The sequence below is a fragment of the Hippoglossus stenolepis genome, chromosome 14 (assembly GCF_022539355.2).
Source record: "Hippoglossus stenolepis isolate QCI-W04-F060 chromosome 14, HSTE1.2, whole genome shotgun sequence".
NCBI classification, from domain to species: Eukaryota; Metazoa; Chordata; class Actinopteri; order Pleuronectiformes; family Pleuronectidae; genus Hippoglossus; species Hippoglossus stenolepis.
This window is the reverse complement of record NC_061496.1, coordinates 5475348-5495027: the sequence shown is the minus strand read 5'-3', so window position 1 is coordinate 5495027 and position 19680 is coordinate 5475348. Positions and strand designations below refer to the sequence as shown.

Genomic DNA, 19680 nt, shown 5'->3' with positions numbered 1-19680 from the left:
CAGGATCTTCACCGTGTTGTCCTATATTCTAAAGGTCTCTTTGACTTGTGGTGAGGTCCTGGATCATTAAAGCCTCTGAGAACTTCAGAGGGAAAAGTTGATGAAGTGTGATCACCACGTTTAACTACTGTTCATTGTGTTTCCATAATTTCAAATAAAAAAGCTCTTGCATGGGAGATGATTGGATTTTGACCTTTTCACCTCTGTGCCGCGGCCCCTTTAAATCCAATCTCCCGCGTTCCGGGTTTGGCGGAAACAGAAAGCCTTCATTTCCTGTATTTAAGCGCGGCAACAAAGAGCCTCACTTAGCATCCGAGCCTCCTCCTCTGCTCCTGTTCTCCTCGCGCCTCCGTCTCCACCGTCGTCCCGAGAAGATGCCGGAGGAAAGCACCGCCGCGTCCAGCTCCGCGAGGTAAAGCGCCGCCTGTCATGTCCCCCCGTGGTCCCTGAGACACACGGCTAGTTAGCCAGCTAGCTTAGCTTGTGTGCTAACACCGACGGCCCATTGTTTGTTACGGGCGTGTTTACATCGTGCTAACGTGCTAGCCAGTCACTCTGACCCAGTAGCAACATTAGCACCGCTCCGGGTTGTTTTCTGCTAACGTTGCTAACAAACATAGCTAACCCCCCAGCTAGGTGGCTAACAGCTAGCACGGGGCTAACAACAGTGCAGCTTGGCTCCGGACGTGAAGTCAGCGAGTGAAGAGTTAAACTGAGCTCAGTCTGCTGCGGTTCAACTTCTTCTGGTGAATGTTTATGTTTAGTTCGCTGTTGACTCAACTTCACTTTATAACTTTTGCAGCGCGGACGAGAAGCCATGTTCTTCATCTTCATCCGCTGCAGCTGCAGACAGGTGAGGATCAGCACTCAGGGTCATCAGGCTCATTATTTCTGTTTACTTTCCTTTTAGGATTGATCAATTTTTAGAGTTTTCATCGCACCAAACTTTGTAAATGTTAAATAAAACAATGTTACAGAATGGAATTAAAAACAAAAACTACTACACATCCTATCCACCGTTTGCCTTAGGACTGTGTTGTGTACTTGTGTTTACACCCGGAATCAGAAGCTGTATTTCAATCCTGTCTGTCCTGTACATAAGACAGATTTTTCAATAAAGATAACTTTGAAAAGAACTGATGCAAAGAAAAAATACACAATAAGATGAATGGCTGGAGTAAAGTAAATAAAAATACAATCGTTTAAATGCATTTTGACGAAATTCCTGTCAAGTTTAGTAAAACCTTTACAGTGAGAATAGTGGATGAGCTTTATTTGTTTCCCCAATTAAAATCTCTATCATAATAATAATAATAATTGTAATATGACCAACTTTAGTGGTTCCTTGCATTTAAAGTGACATTTTCAATGGGTGAAGTAACAGTTTACATCAACTCTTTATTTGTTCCCCCTTTAGCTCTGTCGACGTCATGGACGAGGCCAAGAAGCTGATCGGCACTGGGAACAGACATCTGGTGATGGGAGATGTGGTTTCTGCGGTCAGTGTTTTCCAGGACGCCTGCAGCATGCTGTGAGTACCTGAGGTTAAAGAGGAGCCACTGACTCAGCAGTGCAAATGTTAATGTATAAAAATGTTTTTTGCTAAATAATCAAAATCACACCAAAGTGTCGAAACTTGCTGGTTTCATTTGAACTAATTTCAATTTTTCATTTGAACACCAACACCTCCTGCTCCATTAAATGCTTGTGTGTTGTCTTTCTGTCAGAGCTGCAAAGTACGGAGACACTGCAGATGAGTGTGGCGAGGCCTTCTTCCTTTGTGGGAAGTCCCTGCTGGAGCTCGCCAGGTTGGTCTTGTTAACTTCCATGTCATTAGATTTCTATTTAAGACTACCTTGCTGTCGTAGATGCTAGAAATTGCAAAGTGCTCCCTGGATAATTAAACTGGGCTCAGAACTTATTGGACTTGACACTTTATCTTCCCCTGTCAGCAGTAACTCTTTTAATTATCTGATGGTCTCTCTTGGGGGGTTTGGTCAGGATGGAGAACAGTGTCCTTGGCAATGCCCTGGAGGGAGTCCCAGAAGAGTCGGAGGAAGAGGAGCAGCCCAACAACTCAAACATTGAGAGCGCCAACAATCTTGATGGTAAGAATTTGAAACATTATTTTTTTTGTACAACTTCCATTAACTTGTTTAATTCTGTCATTTGATTACATTCTACCATGAAAACAGATTTCCATATAATGGATACAAGCTTGTGTCAAGTCTTGTATTAAATCAAGTTTATTGCAGAAAGGTGCATCATAAGAACTAGCTAAAAACAAGCTAGTGTCGCTGTCTGGGAAAACGCTTTGTACATTTATATTTCTATATCTACAAAATGATTTCTTATGTTACACTGGTACAGAAAAAACTAGAGATGAGCTGCGAATGCAGGTGTATGACGCAATGGCCGAGAAGGAAAAGACTGAGGCTGTTGACACTACGGTCAAAACAGAAAATGCTGTGGAAAAGTCCCCGATCAAACAGGTGAATGGATCAGCGAGCGAGGACGAGCAGAGCTCTGCTGTGAATGGGGTTGAGAAGACTAACGGTGTGGGAGAACATTCAAATGGGGCTCCTGGAAATGAACCTGTGACTGAGGAAAAGGTGGAAATTGTTAATGAGGAGAATGGAAAGGAGAAACCTGAGGATGAGGAATCCAAGCCAGAGGCTGAACAAGATGAAGAGGAGGAGGAGGAGGAGGAGGAGGCAGAGGGCAGTAGATCTCTGGATACTGAGCACTAGTGGTGTGGATGGGTGTCGCACAAACTTGGTGTTTCTTGATACAAAACTATGAACTCTTATACAGTGGTTACGAAAGGTGACGGGAACTGGACTGACTTCGATTTTAAGTTGCGTTGGAAAAGTTAGTTTTTAGCTCTGTCTAAATATCCTATTGTATCAACAGATGATGATGACGACGAAGATGATGACGACGATGATGATGAGGATGGAGAGAAAAATGGACAAAATAAAGTGGGTCTCCCTAAACAAGTCTCTGAGCGTGGTTAAGAAATATTTATTTTTAACTTCCGCCTTTTTCAGGAAGAGGAGGAAGTTGGGAATTTGCAGTTGGCCTGGGAGATGCTGGAAGTGGCCAAATTCATCTATAAAAGGTGAGGACAATACGATCATGAGAAACAATCTCTACAAAGTCCAAACTTTGAATGGTCATTACGGCTCTCCTTAATGGAACAATGAGGTAAAATTGAATGTGTTCATTCACCACAGGAAGGAGAGCAAAGATGAACAGCTGATGGCAGCACAGACGTACCTGAAACTCGGAGAAGTCAGCGCTGAATCAGGTACGTTTCCTGCAGAAGTTCCTGGAGAGACTTAACTTTCCACCTTTTATACTTTGTTTTCCCTGAATGAAAGAAAAAGCATGTTTTCCTGTGTAGTCATCAGCTGCTTTCAGACATGTACTGAACTCTCCTGAAATTATCCAGAGGGTCAGTTTCTGCGGCCGCTGACTGCCACCTTCTAGTAAACTCCAGATAATGCCCATGTCAGAGTTCAGGATTGTCCTCACAATTCACTGTGATTGAGTTACTGCTACTGAACACGGCCTTGAAATGTTTATCGTTGAACACGTGTATTTAAATCCCCTTTTCCCATTTACCACTAATATTGCAACTAGTTTGTTACTCGTGTAGTTCTACAAAACGTAAGTGTTTTGCGATCGCTTCCTCAGGCAACTACCCTCAGGCACTAGAAGACTTCCAGGAGTGTCTAACCCTGCAGCTGAAGCACTTACCCTCCCACAGCCGCCTGCTGGCTGAGACCCACTACCACGTCGCCACCACACTGTGCTACATGGACCAGTACAGCCAGGCCATCCAGCACTACAACAGCTCCATTAAAGTCATTGAGGCTCGTCTGGGTAAGTTTATCGGTTCTGTGTGTGGGGAAAACTTGTTCTGCTGTTGGGAGATGTTTTCGAAGTTTAACAATCACAGCTTGATAGTTGCTGTTTGGTTGCCAGGTGATTAGACTGTGGAACCTCACTCCTCTAATTTATCTGTGTGCAGCCATGTTGCAGAAGGTGATCGACAAAGCGAAGGGAGCCGAGGCGGCAGCGGAAGAGAAGACCGAGATGGAGGAGCTGAAGCAGCTTCTGCCCGACATCAAGGAGAAGGTGGAGGATGCCAAGGAGAGCCAAAAAACAGTTAGCACTGCCTCCCAGGCCATCCAGCAGACACTAGTGAGTACACAGTCATCACGGGGGGTCAAACCACCTCAACATGAGTCTGCACTGTACAAACCACTACTGATGGTCGGGCTGCAAGATTCTGGAAGAAATGAGAATCACTTAGACTTGAGATCATGATTATTCAAGAGAAATGTTTAATTAATTTACCTGCAAAAGGAAACGATATGACTGTGGGATAGAGTAGGACCCCAGATTTTGATGCAGCTGAATCATTGTCAATTAGAAATGATATTGCTTTAGAGTAGAGATCATTTGTTGTGCAGCCCTAACAATGATGCTTTGGTAGTATTTACTGTCCAGAAGAGGGAACTTGTCTCTGGGTAACTTGAGTCCTCTCTTGCAGGGCGGTGCCTCAACCTCTTCAGCATTCTGTGAAAACGGTGGCCCTTCATCCTCCACAGCATTTCCCACAGCCAGCAAGGTAACATCGCATGAATGACCAAAAGGAAACAAGACGTAAATCCACAAACCTCTACAACCACATTTCTCTCCATTGTCAGATTCCAGTGAAATCAGCTGACGGCGCCTCATCCTCAAAAGTCTCAGACATCTCCCACCTCGTTAGGAAGAAGGTGAGACGCTCGTCTCCTCTTGCAGGTCGAAGTGAAGCCGACTTGGAAGAATTAAAGTTGATCTCTCGTAATTCCGCACTGGAGCTATAATCAAACCTGATCATCTACCTAATGTGTGTGCGCAGGCTGTTGTCTTGGTGGCTTTCTGCAAATGCCTTCAGCTGTTGTGTTGTGGCTTTTGTGCGGGTTAGTGTAGTTGTGGCATGTGTCTGTGTTTGCATTGTGGTAGAGCCAGAGTCAATTCAAGCTTTTCTTCTGGGCCGACTTGTGTTGCATGATTTTGTTCAACTTTATGATCTTGACGTAACTAGTGCTTGTAACGCATACAGGATTCAGCTTCTCTGTAAATGTTGACCTGGAAGGTGTGTTGTGTACAGAAGCCTTCAGTCTCCTCTTCCTCCCCCTTGTCCTGGTTTTGTTTCTACACAGAGGAAACCAGAGGAGGAGAGCCCAGTAAAGGACACTGACGCTAAGCAAGCGAAACAGGAAGCCACAGTTAATGGCAGCGCCGACTCTAGTGCCAGCAACGGCAAAGGAGTCAAGGAGGGAAAATCACAGGAGGCGAGTGACAGGCTTCAGTCTTTACGTTCTGATGTATGTGTCCAACAGAAGACTTTGGATCATCGAGGAGACAAGAAAAGTGCAGTAGTTACGAGCTGCATGTGGTCTCTAGGGGACCTTCAATCACAGTAGCTTGAGTCTGTCAAAGATGATGTGTTGTTCCTCTTGGAGGAAAGTTACCTCTCAATCCGAACTACCAGCACGTTGGGAGGAATCCTGTCTTTTGGTGCTTTAACTCATGAGTTGTTAAACATGCAACTCTGTGTCTTGGATCAAGACATTTAACAAAGTAACGACCTACAGCTTAACTCTCCTGAGTGGCTGTTGGTTCACAGAGCACCTCTAACCACATGTGTAGCATCAGCTGCAACAGTCTCTAAACAAATTCTCTTTTGCGTTGCGTCACTTCTCTGCATCCCTTCTGCAAAGGGGATTAATGGTTCTGTTAGAGCTGCAGCGACGAACCAGCAAACATCCCATAAAGATTAGACCGGATTTTGTTTTTTGTTCCTGCTGTTGTATTAAATGTTCTTTCTCTCTTCCTGTAGCCTGCCAACAAGTCGGCCTCTGTCCAGTCTTCAGCGTGACGGTCCGAGTCTCTGTCCTGATCCTGAGAACCAGCACAGCATGCCTGTCCTGCCCCCCCACCCCCCACCTTCAGCAATTTTGTTTCTGTAAATAAGATCATTTTCATAGATTTGTCTGTCCAGTTTTGTATACTTGTAGTAAAAAAATGAAATAAAGAATTTGCAGATGTAAGTTTGTTTCACCACATTGTTTTTCATTTTTAGAATGACTTTCTGGGGACTTAATGAAGTTGTAACTACAAAGACTTGAGGTTCACTTCATCTGTTGCTCTGATAGTTGTGTGACCTCACTGTGGGCAAAGTTAAATGCGTTTGTCACTTAAGTGAACCTTTGGTTAATGGTGTTGAGGCTGGAGGCCAAAATCTTATCAAGATTAAAACTTTCATACCAATCAATATATTTGAACAAATCTTTGCTCCGCTTGAAGGTTGTAGTTTTAAACAATTCAAACTAAAACATTTTACAAATCCGAGGTGTAACATCAAAACCACTTGTTAAACATCAGTGTGGTTGAACCAGCATTATAGCTATATATTGAACTTCTATTATGTTGCTATTGATGACAATCAAACGACTTGACCTAAATGGACTCCACAATAATTAAATTATATAAATTTGAGTGAACACCTGCTCGGACCTCCTTGCAGCTGGTGCAGTCATCAGGACTCTGTTTCTATGATGACGAGGAACTGGTGGTGAACTGTGACTTCCCTGACAATTCCTTAATGCAGTTATTTCATATAGAAAATAATCTGATGCAGCAGAAAAACGACACAAATGAGGCTTTCTTTTCTAAATGTAGTTTATTTTCTCACTGGACTTTTAAATTATGATCTTTGTCAGGATCAGAGGAGGAGAGGAACAGTAATCACAGTTTGATCCCCACTGTCCATTTCCTGAGTGTCATGTCTGTCTCTGTTAACTCTGACCGGCTCCGTCTGTGGGTGGAGGGTTTGTGTGATGGGTCGAGCTCAGCGGGGAGCAGAGATGATTCACCTCTGTCGGCTGTGGAGCTGAAACTGCCGGAGCTGCTTGTCCAGTCGCGTGGAGAGAGGACACCTGTACGGAAGAACACATTAAGAAAAAAAAATCCTCTCAAACATGCTTCCAATTCAAGAGAATCCAAACAAGAGGCTGTTCATCGTTGGTAAAATTACACTTGATCTGGATAAAGACAATAAATCTTTTACGTATCTTTAACTTTTTTCTATATGAAGATTTTTGATTAATTTTCCATTCTCACAGATTTATAAATAAACCACCTGTGAAACTTTCTAAATTTTCTCTTGGCACAGAAATGTTAAATTTACTGATTAAAAATATCTGGACACCCAACATGTCCTTTGTTAACCTACTACAGCCTGATATGTGTAGTGCCTGGTGCTGGCAGGGTCCGGCTTCACGAGGGTCTGCGTGTCCTCGTCTCGGCTGTTTGCCAAACGTACACACACCTCCATGTTTCCCACCTTAATAAAAAAAAACACACACACAGTCAGGCCTATAATTAACTTCTAAAACAGAAACATCTAACATCTTAAATGATAATTGCAAGTGCTGCACACTGCAAACCTTGTAACTGTTCATACCTGGTGTATTGTGTTGAGCTGGGCGATGCTGAGTGAAGGTTTAACAGGCAGACAGCGCACTGGCATCCTCCAGTGGCCACTGCAGAGCTGTTGAGACAATAACACAGAACAACATTAGGACGATACTGAATATGTGCTCGGTTATAGGTCAACTAGACGTAGTTAAAATGTTCTTATGGGTGAAAACAGCACATGAAGGTGCATCATAGGTACAAAGGTTTAAAACTGTTTCACATCATTTCACACAACTTGATTTAGTTTCCATCTGCATTATTTTCTTTGTTCTTCAGCAAGATTACACAAACTACTGGACAGATTTCCATGAAACGTGGTGGGAGGGTGTGTCGTGGGTCCGGGAAGAAGTCGTAAGATGTGGTGCAGATCCAGACTCTAGTTTTCTGACACTTTCACCAATGCTCTACTGAGTGCCGCTCTAGTTTAGATGAAATGATTATACAATTAAAATCTTGATATTTTCTTAGCTCAATCATCTGAGTTCAGGCCTCACTCAGTCTCACCTCCTTTTATTCAACAACAGACAAACACATAACAGACGCATCCAACAAGACACAACAGTCCATTTAAATGGACTAGATCCAGATTTTTATATGGATCTGAACCAAATTGCACAGACTTTCATCAAAGTGCATGAGCTACTCGCTGAGAAATCAATGAAAATGTTGAAAAACACTACGTTAAAGAAAGTTGGAACAAAAAGTTCCTGGATCCGCACCAAAATGTTGTGGGTTCTTCTGTGGGTCATGAAAATTGGTTCAGTAGTTTTTGTGTAATCTTGTTTACAAACAAACCAATGGACAGGGGTGAAAAAACAACCTCCCAGGTGGAGATAGGTTTTAATATTTGATTCATTCTCCACTTCTTCCAGCGGTAAATCGACATGTCACTGACGGAGCAGATGAACCTGGTTGTGTTGATCGAAGAGTTCCAGTCGTGTCCAGCCAGAGGGCGACTGTCTGAACACCTCCTGGTTCTGAACATCCAGATCTCTGGCTGCCTGCACCTCCACCACCAGGCAGAGGGACGCTGACGGCTGGATCCTGCAGAGGGGAAATGCATACTGCTGAGAATGCTGCACCAGATTTGTCTTTATACTCTATTGTGACAGCATCATTTTTTGGGGAGAATGAGGTTTTTGTTACCAGAAACCAGAGCTCTTTGTCAGTTTTATGTTTTTTAACAGTTGCCCCAATGGAAAGTGGGTTTCTCTCTGATGAAAGCAGAGTTTTTGTGCCTTATCCTTTCTGCTCTGCTCTCTGCAGATGAGACTCAACACAGCTCCTACCTGGGAACGGGCTGTTTCACTGACAGAAGAGCGTAGTTTCCAGGGGCGAGGCTGTGGGTGTAAGGTGAAGATGATCCCGGCAGACACTGGAAAGGGGGCAGTGGAGTCGGGGGTCCCACTTCCACACCCTCAGAGTAGAGAGCTGCCACCAGGCGCAGCGCTCTCTGAGAGGCATCGACTCCCAGAGCCAGGTCAAAGAAAACCACAAAACCAGCTCTGAAAAACCAGAGGAAGTCGTGTAAATAAAGTGTACTCAGACATGTAAATGGGCTGTTGGATGTACAGTGTGTATATGTATAAGTAAACTGACGCAGGGTCGTAGGGAGCTGGACCCAGAGAGTCCAGTGGGTCCATCACGTGTCTCCCTGACGTAGAGGAGAAGGATCTCGTCTGGAGCTGATTGAAAGATGGAGGTTTTTATTTAACTGTGACAAGCAAACACTGCAAGTAATTTGTGAAAGTTTGACTGAAAGTGTGTACCAGAGAAAAAGGAGCTTGAAGTGGGAGCAGAGGTGGAGGAGGAGGTTGTCTGCAGGACCAGGGAGCTTCTCCACCTCTCTCCACCTCCGCTTGTAAACTCTGCTGGAGCTTCTCCCTCTGAATCAACCAATGCTCAGTCCTCACTGCTGCTGCACAACACACAACAGTCCCCTCAGGCTCCCACATCTACATTCACTCAAACCAGACTGCACACAATCATAAATATCAGTCCCCTTATTCACACCTAGGTCAGGTTCCAGCTCTGAAATATCAATGAAAATGTTGAAAAACACTTGTCATTTCTTACTTGTCCCTGGTGTCACCCTGAATTTGATTTTTGTGGATTCGAGTTAAAAACCTCAACAACTACTGGATGGATCGTCTTTGTGTTTGATGCAGAAATCCATGCTTCCTTTAAATTCCAAAAATGTGAACATTACACCTACTTTCCCTCACCATAGCACCGTCATTGTGAGTAACCGCATGCATTTTTCAACCATTAAAAATCGAATAAGCTCATTAGAAAGACTTCAACCTTCGTTGTCATGTTTTCTCTCTCTGTCCAGCTGCATCCTGAGGATCTCCTCCTCCAGCCTCTGGTTCTCCTGCTCCAGAGCCAGCAGCTCCCAGCTCGGACCCGGCAGACGAGGCCTCACCTCTGGATTCAAGGAGAACAGTGATGTGGCTCAGAGGGAATTTACCCTCAGTCTTAAATCTGCAGCATGTATAAGAATCATCAGCTTTGTTTCCACTCAACACAATTATCCTACACAGTTCACCGTTCACTGTTCACTGATCATGCAAAAAGAAAAGTTGGAGACATGTTTAAAAGTGAAATTGAGTAAATTGAATAAAGTCTTCACTGTGTTGACAGAGAGTCATTGTCAGTCTTACTCCTGCTCCTGTCCTCGGCAGACACTGCTGCTGCTGCTGCTGAGTGATTCCCCTCCAGACTTTGGGCTTCTGCCTGCAGGTCAGTCATCTGCGCCACAATGGCTGGATCTGACCCACCTGACTGCGAGTCCGTCTGTCGCAGGGCTCTGCAGCGGAGACATGGTTCACCCTCAGGTAACCAGGCAGCTGAACCAATTCTTATTCACATGTAAACAGCTTTTTAAATTTTTTTTAAAGACAACCAGAGGAAGAAGACACAGGAACAGGGTGAAAATCTGCACTTGTTTCTGTGTTTTTCCTTCCAGCTGTGTTCTTTTTAAAATAAATTCCTCAGGATGAATGCAGGCGTATACTTTATCTGGGCAGAGAGCGGGCCATCCGCACAAGTAATGAGCTTGTAGTTGTCAGGATGCATCTTTTGATTCTCGGCTGGATCTGTCTGATTAGCAGGTCGCACACTAAGAAGAAGAAGAAAACACAAAACACAGCGGATCATCTAAACTGAATCATATCGAGACGTCTGTGCAAAGTCTCCCAGCCAGAATCCACCCGACAGTACAAGGATTATTATGATTCCACCGCGAACCTTGCGATGAGGAACTACCCGGGCATAATGAAATACATAATTGATGCTCTGAGTCATAGAGCAGACAGGAAAGGAAAAAAAAATCATATTTCAGGGAATATTGGTCTGAAGAGCGCTGCAGGAACAGAGAATTCACCATAACAACACATTAATTAAACATGTTACCTTCACCAGGGAGGTTATGGTTTCACCCCTGTCTCTTTGTCCTTTTTTAAGGCAAGATTAGACAAAAAATTCTTGATTGATTTCCACAAAACTTTTGTAATTGAACCCATTACATTTAGGTGCAGAGAGAGTTCAGGGGGCAGATCTAGGAATTTATTTTCTTTAAATTGAGATTTGTCATTGATTTCTCAGAGAATAATTCATTGATCCTGGTGAGAGAAGTCAGGCGTGTTCAGGGGAGCTTGTTGGGCTCCTGGAGATTTACTCTAATATTAACCATAGTTACTACTTGCCCAGCCTTAACCTAAACCCCTTATCTTAAACTAACCTTTAAACATGTCTTCACCTTAACATTGAATGAATGAATCTATGTTATAAAGACTTGACTGTGCAAACAGATTTCAGGTCTCCACAACACACACACACACACACACACACACACACACACACACACTTACTGTAATGCATGGAGATGTCGAGCGAGTGCTTGCAGTGTCTCCTCGTTCCTCTCCTCCTGCTCCCTCAGCTCCATCAGCAGATTGTCCAGCTGACTCGAGCGGCTCTGCTCACTCAGGACAGAGACCTGATGGGCCAGCTCTGACACACACAACCAGGAACACACAAAAACACACACATACAATCTCAGAGCAATCCCTGACATTTGCATCATCTGACATTTTGCGAGGAGAAGTTCTCAGTGGGAAATTTCGCACCGAGGCAGAATCAGGTTTTTGTCCTTTACATCCTCCGCCACTCGTCCCTCACCGTCTCTCTGCTGCTCCAGCTGCCGGTTGTGAGCGTGTATCAGGGCCACTTGGCGCTCGTGGAGCGTCGCCATCTCCCTCATCTCCTTCAGCCTCTCGGTGTGACCCAGATGACGTCGGCTCGGCTGAGGGCCGTGTTTAAAAATGGATAGATTCATACACAGCATTGCTTCTTAAACATGTCACACGATGGAACGGAAAAGATTGATTTCTGCTTTCACCCTGAGCGTCGTTAAAATGTTCTCGTTTCTTGGACTTCTACCTGAGTGACCTGTGACTCATTCTTACACCACAGGCCGATGACTGGCTCTATTATTAAATAACTTTTACATTATAGAGGACATGGGGGCACTTATACTACCCTGGCATATACCTTGACGAGTGCTCACCACACACCATGTAAGCTGAAAAGTACAGTGCAAGGGGAAGAAGAAAAAGGATGCGGAGGGAGAACGACAAAACCATTGAGTCCAGTATCCACCTCAGAGCTTCCTGACCAGTTTGGGTGATTTTCCTCAATGGACATCCTCAGCCTGTGAAACTGAGAAATAGAAGAGAGAGATCATGTATTTTATATTAATGTAAAACTAAAAGAAATAGAAATACTTTATTAGAAATAGTTTCACTTGTGCCCTGCTCTTCCAGTGTCTTCACTGACACGATCATATCCAAACATGAATTATTAATCAAAGACCTGTAGACGCCCACAGTGTTTGGTGAAATGACATCAAAAATGCACTATATTATAAATATAAATACACCAAATGTTGCCCTGACACCTGGATCCCTGTGGGAATGTGAATCAGCTTGATGTTTGCAATGCAACACAGACAAATGGACTGCGTCTGAAAATACCTCTTGCATAATAAAAGGCTGGATTGATGAAAAATGCTCGGTGTTTTTCATGGTGCAGAAGTGGTCGGTGCAGCGGTTCGGTTTTACCTCGTCAGTTAGATTCCGCAGAGCAGCACCGTCCGTCTGAGCGTTCGCCCGTTTGTCTTCTGGTCCCGACTCCAGCTCGGCCTCAGCACGGCTCCTCGTGACGGGGATTCGTCGCTGACCCCTCGTCTGCAGATGCAAAAGTTGTGTTTCGACCAAAAGTAACTGGAGCTTATGGTCACATCAACTTTTTTCAAGGAACTAAAAGATTCCTGTGCATAGTTTTTCATGAGGAGATGTAGAAAGTGGATTCTTGTTCACACTCATTTCATTCTCTCCTAACTTTCTCCTACCAGAACCATTTTCTCTCATCACTGTGGTAAGACGATCTCCCACAACAACGATACCTATAATCATGGTGAGTTTACAACTTCATATTTTAAATCCTCTCACAAATAAAGCTTTGTATGCATCTATTGTGAGACTCATAAGATTCCTTTGCATTTCTAATTCTGCGCAGATATTTGATCTCTCCTCCTCTGATCAGCTGTTTGTTTCTTACCTGAACGAGATCAGGAGCTCTGGTCTGTTTAGCGTCGACACCTCCACCTCCGCTCTCCACCTCCCCACCGATGCAGAACATCGCTGTGTGTTTCTCCAGCAGCCTGGTGGAGCGAAACACCATGTTACAGGCTCGGCAGATCAACGTCTTCTCCATCCGATGACCTCTGGTTACCTCGAGGTAGGACTGATCCCCTCCTAATACCCATGAACTGAAATACAGTAAGACTCACTCACTTAAAAGTGTTTCACAAAAGCAAGATTAAGTTCTTCAAAAGAAAAGCGTGAACACAATTCTCACAACAAAAACACAAATTTCTCTCATTGTCCTGAACTTCACAGACGTCGGTTCATTTAAATCGTGTAAACAGGTTTGGTTTGACAACTGAGACGTTGTCCTTTGTGTTTGTTGGCAACTGTCACCATGGAGTGACCTCACTGTGTCAGGGTGTGGCCCTGACAACTTTATTAACAATACCAATGTATCACAAGTGTTTTTTTTTCCCCAAGTATCTACGAAACAGCTTGGACACGTAAACAGAGAATCACTCCACAACAACGTAGAATTATGTGAATTGTATGGTTTGTGTTTGTCTTTACTACACTTCCTGTTTTATTCATCTAGTTGTTGTCATATTAAACAGTCTGTATAAATCCATACTGTATATGGAACAAAATGTCATGTTTACAGACTGAATTCATCTGTTTGTGACGTGTTTTGTTGTAAGTTTATATCAATATTACTGACTCATTATGTTCCAGACACAGACGGATGAACGCCTCGTTTTCTAAGTGTGTGAATGAAGGTTTTAATCATGTCTGAGTGAGTTGAAGTAGAACAAATGTGCCATTAGATTCATAAAATATGTTTTTACATTGGTTTTCGTATAAAGTGCATGATGTCAAATAGTGATAACATGGACAGGAAGTCATGTAATGCCAGGGTTGCGATACCATCAGTCCCCTGTTTTCAATTTACAGAGACTCCAGTCAGTATCGGTCAACCAATCAATCAATCTAATCTTATTTGTTTAGCCCATATCCTGAGATCATAATTTGCCTCATAGTGCAACTTCCTCAATCCTTAACCTTCGACCAGAGGAAATGCATAAATCTCAGGGAGAGTCAGTGTTTCTCATAAATGTTATATCTCAACCTAAACACTTATTAAGTGGGCGTTGATCGTATCAGGCGGCTGTGGCTCAGGAGGCGGAGCGTGCCGTTCACAAACCAGAGGGTCAGATGTTCGATGTCCTCCAGTTGGCTTTGTACTTGGACAACACATTGAACTGTAAATGGCCCCTGATCGGTGTGTGACTGTGTGATGGAAAAGTGCTGCATAAAGAAGCTCTGTATGACTCTGTGTGTGTGAATGGGTGAATGTGACTTGTTAAGTGCTTTGAGTGGTTGTTAAGAAGAGAGAAGTGCAAGATAAATGCCGTCACTTTGCCCTGTTGATTCCTGAGTGAGTTCTCGAAGCAAAGTATTGAACTAGAACGACACAGTAGATCTCAAACCTCCACCGAGGCCCAACAGAAACAAGCTGCACCAAATCACACTAACTCACAGATGTCATTCTCCTCAACATGCCTCATTGTTTTTTATCAAGATCCATGAATTGTTTCCTGGGAAATTGGTGAAAATGTCCAAAAACGTCGATCTTGCAACGTTAAAGATTGTGACAATCTTTCCGCACCAAAAATGTAATGAGTTCTTTGTCAGTTCGTTCCCCATCAGTCCACCAAGTTTTTGGGGGAAATCGATTCAGCAGTTTTCACGTAATCTTGCTCACAAACTAACTAACCAAAGTTTTTTTATGTCACGCTGAGCAAAACGATTTTTCCTCTGAATTCTAGTTTTGGTAACGAGAGCTTGGACAGAATCCGCCGATTATCATTTTAGCTCTTTTCACATTTGCTATCACCTGAGTACAGTTTCCAGTTGATGCCGTTGCTACTGTTTTGTATTATTCATAACAGGAAAGCAATTCTTACAGCTATTTGGATTAACCCTTTTTCTTCTGTTCAATATTTATAACATGGCTGTTTTCTTTTTCTTTTTTGTTAAAGCTCAGAGTGCCTGATGTTTTCTCACCTGCAGTGAACACGTTGAGAGTCGGACTGCAGCTGCAACAGAAAGGGCCTCAACCAAAGTGAGTTAATTCACTCTGCAAACTGAAAATAACAAACACAACATAATCCGACCTTCATGTGAAAAATACACTCAAAGATGAATGAACTTCATCCCACATCAGTTCACAGAGTTTTGTTGTAATCTGTCGAGAAGTTTTTGCTTAAAACTGTTTACAAACAAACAAACTGTCATGAGTTGCAACATAACCTCCCTGGTGGAGCTGATAATCTGTGGGTCTGCTCACCAGCTGGATTGTGAGGTGTCATACTGTCCCTACCAATAGGAAGAGGTCTTTGAAACCATATCTACACTTTACTTCATAATTTAAATCATTTAGTGGCTTTTTTGGTGTCTAAGGAGGCAGAGGCTGTGATTTATGATGTTTCAGGTATTTAAGGTCTGTTGGTTTTTACCGTACGACCGTATGTTGAGGCTGGTGATGTTAAACATGTTGGTTGGGTGAACTTGTCCTTTAACTCCCTGTGCTGCACAAACAGCAACAGTCCAGTCTGCTCTGAAACAGCCTCCATAACAATGAGACAGAGAACCGCTGCTGCTGCTGAGGACTGAAATATTCAACATCCATCCACACCTCTGATGGAGGGAGAGAGAGGGAGGGAGGGGAGGAGGGAGAGAGAGAGAGAGAGAGAGAGAGAGAGAGAGAGAGAGAGAGAGAGAGAGAGAGAGAGAGAGAGAGAGAGGGAGGGAGAGAGAGAGGAGGAGCGAGGGTGAGAGAGGGAGAGAGAGAGAGAGAGAGAGAGAGAGGGGAGAGAGAGAAGGGGAGAGGGAGGGAGAAAAGGGAGAGCGAGAGAGAAGGAGGGATGGAGTGAGAGAAAGAGAGAGAGAGAGAGAATAAGGAGAGGGAGGGAGAAGGGGGAGAAGGAGGGAGAGAGTGAGAGAGTAAGGGAGAGTGGGGCAGAGAGAGAGAAATGGGGGAGAGAGGGAGCAGAAGAGACGGAGGGAGAGAGAGGGAGATGGTGAGACAGAGAGAGAGAGAGAGAGAGAGTTGAGAACTTGAACTCTCTCTTTCTCTCCCCCACATCCCTCCCCTCTCGCTCTGCAACACACACTCACACATGCCCGTTTGTTGCTTAGCAACTGTAAAATAAAGCAGCAGGCTCTGAAGTCAGAGCGAGAGAGAGAGAGAGAGAGAGAGACAGAGAGACAGAGAGACAGAGAGAGAGAAGGAGAACAAGCACTGCAATCCGGTGCTGTTTGTTTGGTTCTGTACATCATCCCACCACAGCTCTCTCTCCTCTCTGTTCCCATCTGTGGATCTGTGAGGAACTTGTGACTTCTGGTTCCTCTGTCGGTCCGGCCAATCAGCGCCGGCGAGGGGGACGGGCCCAGCGGTTCCCTAGGTTACCTGGCGTGATTGACGTGCAGCCTCCTGCAGCGGAGAGAGCGCACGGCGGCGGCGGTGGTGGTTATCACTGATGCTCCAGCTTCACCCCGCGGAGACTGTGGAGAAATCTGGATACGAGAGGAGAGGAGACACGGGAGCAAGAGGGATGCTGATGATTTAGAAGTCCTTCGCTCTCTTCCTCCTCCTCCTCCTCCTGAAGATGAAAACTGGAGCGCTGGAGGAAGCCGGCTGAAGGGAGAGAGAGAGAGGAAAGGAAGGATTCCTGAAGAAGAAGAGAGGGGATTTGCTGGTAAGAGACCCCCCCTACCACACACCACACCACTTTTCTGTGTCTGTCCTGGCTTCAGTCACTTGTCCGTTGATAGATTGGTCTCTGGGCTGTGTTCTGTGTGTGAGTGGGTGAGACGGGGAGGAAGACGGATCCTCTGCATGCTGCGTGGCCGTGGGAGCCGTTACTGTATGAAACCTACATTCCCCTGGATGCCTGTTTTACAGTATGCAAAGGGTTTAGCTGAGTCAAGAGCGGCCGGATCCATATACATCCATCTCATCTGTATATAGGAGGCAGAGGGATTGAAATGTGTGTGTGTGTGTGAGGCTGGATCAGTCATCTCAGGGCTACAGTTACAGCTGAGGCCAGGATATCTAGGCTCGTCTACTGTATCTGCATAGGAGGAGGAGTATTAATTACATAACGCTCCATCCATACTCCTGAATCAGGGCTGTGCAGCATCCCACTGTCCCACTGGTCCAGAAAAAAACCAGTGTAACCTACAAAGACGTCTAGTTTCCAGTGGGATGGTCTCACCTCATGGGGAGAAATGCATCCGTTGCATTGATCCCGATCTCTGCCGCACTTCACTCGTTGTGGACAGACGTGTGAATTAACAAGTGGCCAAAAACAACTTCTTGGTCCCTCGTGTTCTTGTTGCATTTTGGAAGCGTCATTAAAAAGAGATGATGCGACACAGGTCCTGCATTAAGGTTCGAGTAGCGCTGAGAGCTCAGCGTGCGTGCCAGCGCTCGGTGCCACCCAGGATTCCCTCTAAACCTCCATTAGTAACCTGAGGTCAGACGACAGCCGGGCTCCTCGGGCCCTCAGGACTCGGCTCCTGCACCATCGGGGGTCTTCCCGGCTTTTTCTGCTCGGCTGTTCCCCCCGTAAGAGTCCTCGTAGCCCCACCACCCGCAGACACACTTTTAAGCTGTGGGAAAACTTTCCGCTTTTCCTTTCATAGCAGACTCTTGTTGGTTTTTGTGGGAATCGGCTGGACGATAAAGCAAAGTTAGCACATTTTATCTTATTTGTTAAAATCTACTTCACGTCCCGATAACCACCGATAAACAAAGTCGTCGGAAAAGAACAAATGTTCAAATGAAAATTTTAATGTTAGCCTGCTCTTGCTAGCTCTTCCAGGATTACCAAATCATAAGGAGATTGTGACAGATGGTTCACACTGTAGTGAACAAAATGTCATATTTCAGTTTGGTTCATGACCTTAGATCTTGTTGTCAGATATAAAAGTTACAGATACAAACATATCGATTTATAATGGAAGCGTCTTTTCATGCTTTAGTGAGTTTATACATTTTACAAGATAACGTTATTTTCTGCCATGTCATGCAATTCGGTGGAAGAATGTAGAACTCAATACATCTCGGTGCAGATCTGGATCAGGGAGCAGATCCAGGATTTTGCTTTCCAGCTTCTCTAACATTGTGATAAAGGGTGTTTTTCAACATTTGCATTGATTTCTCAGAGAATAATTCATGGATCTTGAAGAAAAAATGTTTGGTTCTCTGCTGAGTGTCATTCTAGTTTTAAGAATGCATGATAGAGGTCGTCCACATCTGGAACTGACTTTTACAAGGATCTTTTACTTCCTCCGCCAATGATCTCATCCTCGTCCTCGAGACATTTTTATTTGTAACAATTTGACGTTAACTGACTCATAAAAACTCAGATTCATCTTGTTAATTGGAAGAAAAACCCACTTACATGACAGCCGCACAGGTTTTTTAATTCATCATAGGCTACAACAGGAGGGTTTGTGACTACAGGTCTAATATCTAATATCCACACAGTGAATTCAGATCCTCCCTGCAGGTATAAATCAAAAACACCAATCTGTCACCTAAAGGCTGTGATGGGGCCACGGGCAGGTTTCCTGTTTGCTAGCAGAGGGAGTTTATCAGACGTTTCTCAGCAGCAGCTCCAGTTGGAGGTGTTCGGGTCTCCAGGGCTGCTGCCTGCCTGCGTAGGAGGAAACATCTCATCTTCACAGCTGCGTTTATTGCAGATGCAAAGATACAAAGCTTCACGGAATCGTTTCTGCCTCATTAGATCGCGGAGCAGTGGCAGGGCGGAGGAGAGGGGGAAAGGTGAGGGGGACCAAACAAGGCCAGGAGCCAGATCTGATCCCCATCACAAGTACATGGCCTCCACCCTGAACCACAGAGTCACAGCTTCCTCGAGACAAGTTTACTGTTACATCAGCTGTTCTGTGAGTACAGGCTGAGAACTGGTTGTCCTCAGAGGTGAAGGTTGGACTGAAATCAGTCAGGTTCCAGCTAAGTCTACAGTCTTTATATACAGTCTTTATACAAAGTCTACAGTCTTTATACAGTCTGCAATCTTTATACACAGTATTTATACAGTCTACAGTCCTCATATACAGACTAACCTCAGACTAAGTACAGATGAAATATTTCCTAAGTACTCTGGTTTCTGAAACTGTGTGTGTGTGTGTGTGGCACTGTATGCCTGTGTGTGTGTGTGTGTGTGTGTGTGTGTGTGTGTGTGTGTGTGTGTGTGTGTGTGTGTGTGTGTGTGTGTGTGTGCACTGTATGCCTTTGTGTGTGTGTGTGTGTGTGTGTGTGTGTGTGTGTGTGTGTGTGTGTGTGTGTGTGACACTGTATGCCTTTGTGTGTGTGTGTGTGTGTGTGTGTGTGTGTGTGTGTGTGTGTCTGTCTGCACAGTTACTGTATGGTTGCATCATTCTCAGTAGGATTATGAAACAGTGA

The 19680-nt window shown here is 44.4% G+C and overlaps 2 protein-coding genes across 3 annotated transcripts; one reads left to right on the top strand and one right to left on the bottom strand.

Annotated features, from left to right (window-relative positions):
• The first annotated feature begins 254 nt into the window (after positions 1 to 254).
• On the top strand, positions 255 to 6110 carry LOC118121528 (nuclear autoantigenic sperm protein (histone-binding)). Of its 2 annotated transcripts, XM_047343270.1 has the most exons (14): positions 255 to 412; positions 803 to 853; positions 1418 to 1531; positions 1728 to 1808; positions 2002 to 2108; positions 2914 to 2981; positions 3051 to 3121; positions 3237 to 3310; positions 3700 to 3888; positions 4037 to 4209; positions 4562 to 4639; positions 4719 to 4790; positions 5220 to 5351; positions 5900 to 6110. In XM_047343270.1, the coding sequence occupies exons 1-14, from the start codon at positions 375 to 377 to the stop codon at positions 5936 to 5938; spliced, it is 1287 nt and encodes a 428-aa protein (XP_047199226.1). In that variant the 5' UTR covers positions 255 to 374; the 3' UTR covers positions 5939 to 6110. The 2 variants fall into 2 exon arrangements, with proteins under 2 accessions (XP_047199226.1, XP_047199227.1); XM_047343271.1 differs by lacking the exon at positions 5220 to 5351.
• A 674-nt stretch (positions 6111 to 6784) lies between these two features.
• ccdc17 (coiled-coil domain containing 17) lies at positions 6785 to 13503 on the bottom strand. The gene is made up of 14 exons (XM_047342960.1): positions 13159 to 13503; positions 12660 to 12785; positions 11719 to 11842; positions 11412 to 11550; positions 10550 to 10660; positions 10203 to 10348; positions 9844 to 9966; positions 9309 to 9454; positions 9139 to 9224; positions 8829 to 9044; positions 8448 to 8583; positions 7526 to 7612; positions 7295 to 7405; positions 6785 to 6998 (listed from the first exon to the last, which is right to left on the bottom strand). The coding sequence occupies exons 1-14, from the start codon at positions 13312 to 13314 to the stop codon at positions 6858 to 6860; spliced, it is 1848 nt and encodes a 615-aa protein (XP_047198916.1). The 5' UTR covers positions 13315 to 13503; the 3' UTR covers positions 6785 to 6857.
• Positions 13504 to 19680: the final 6177 nt, after the last annotated feature.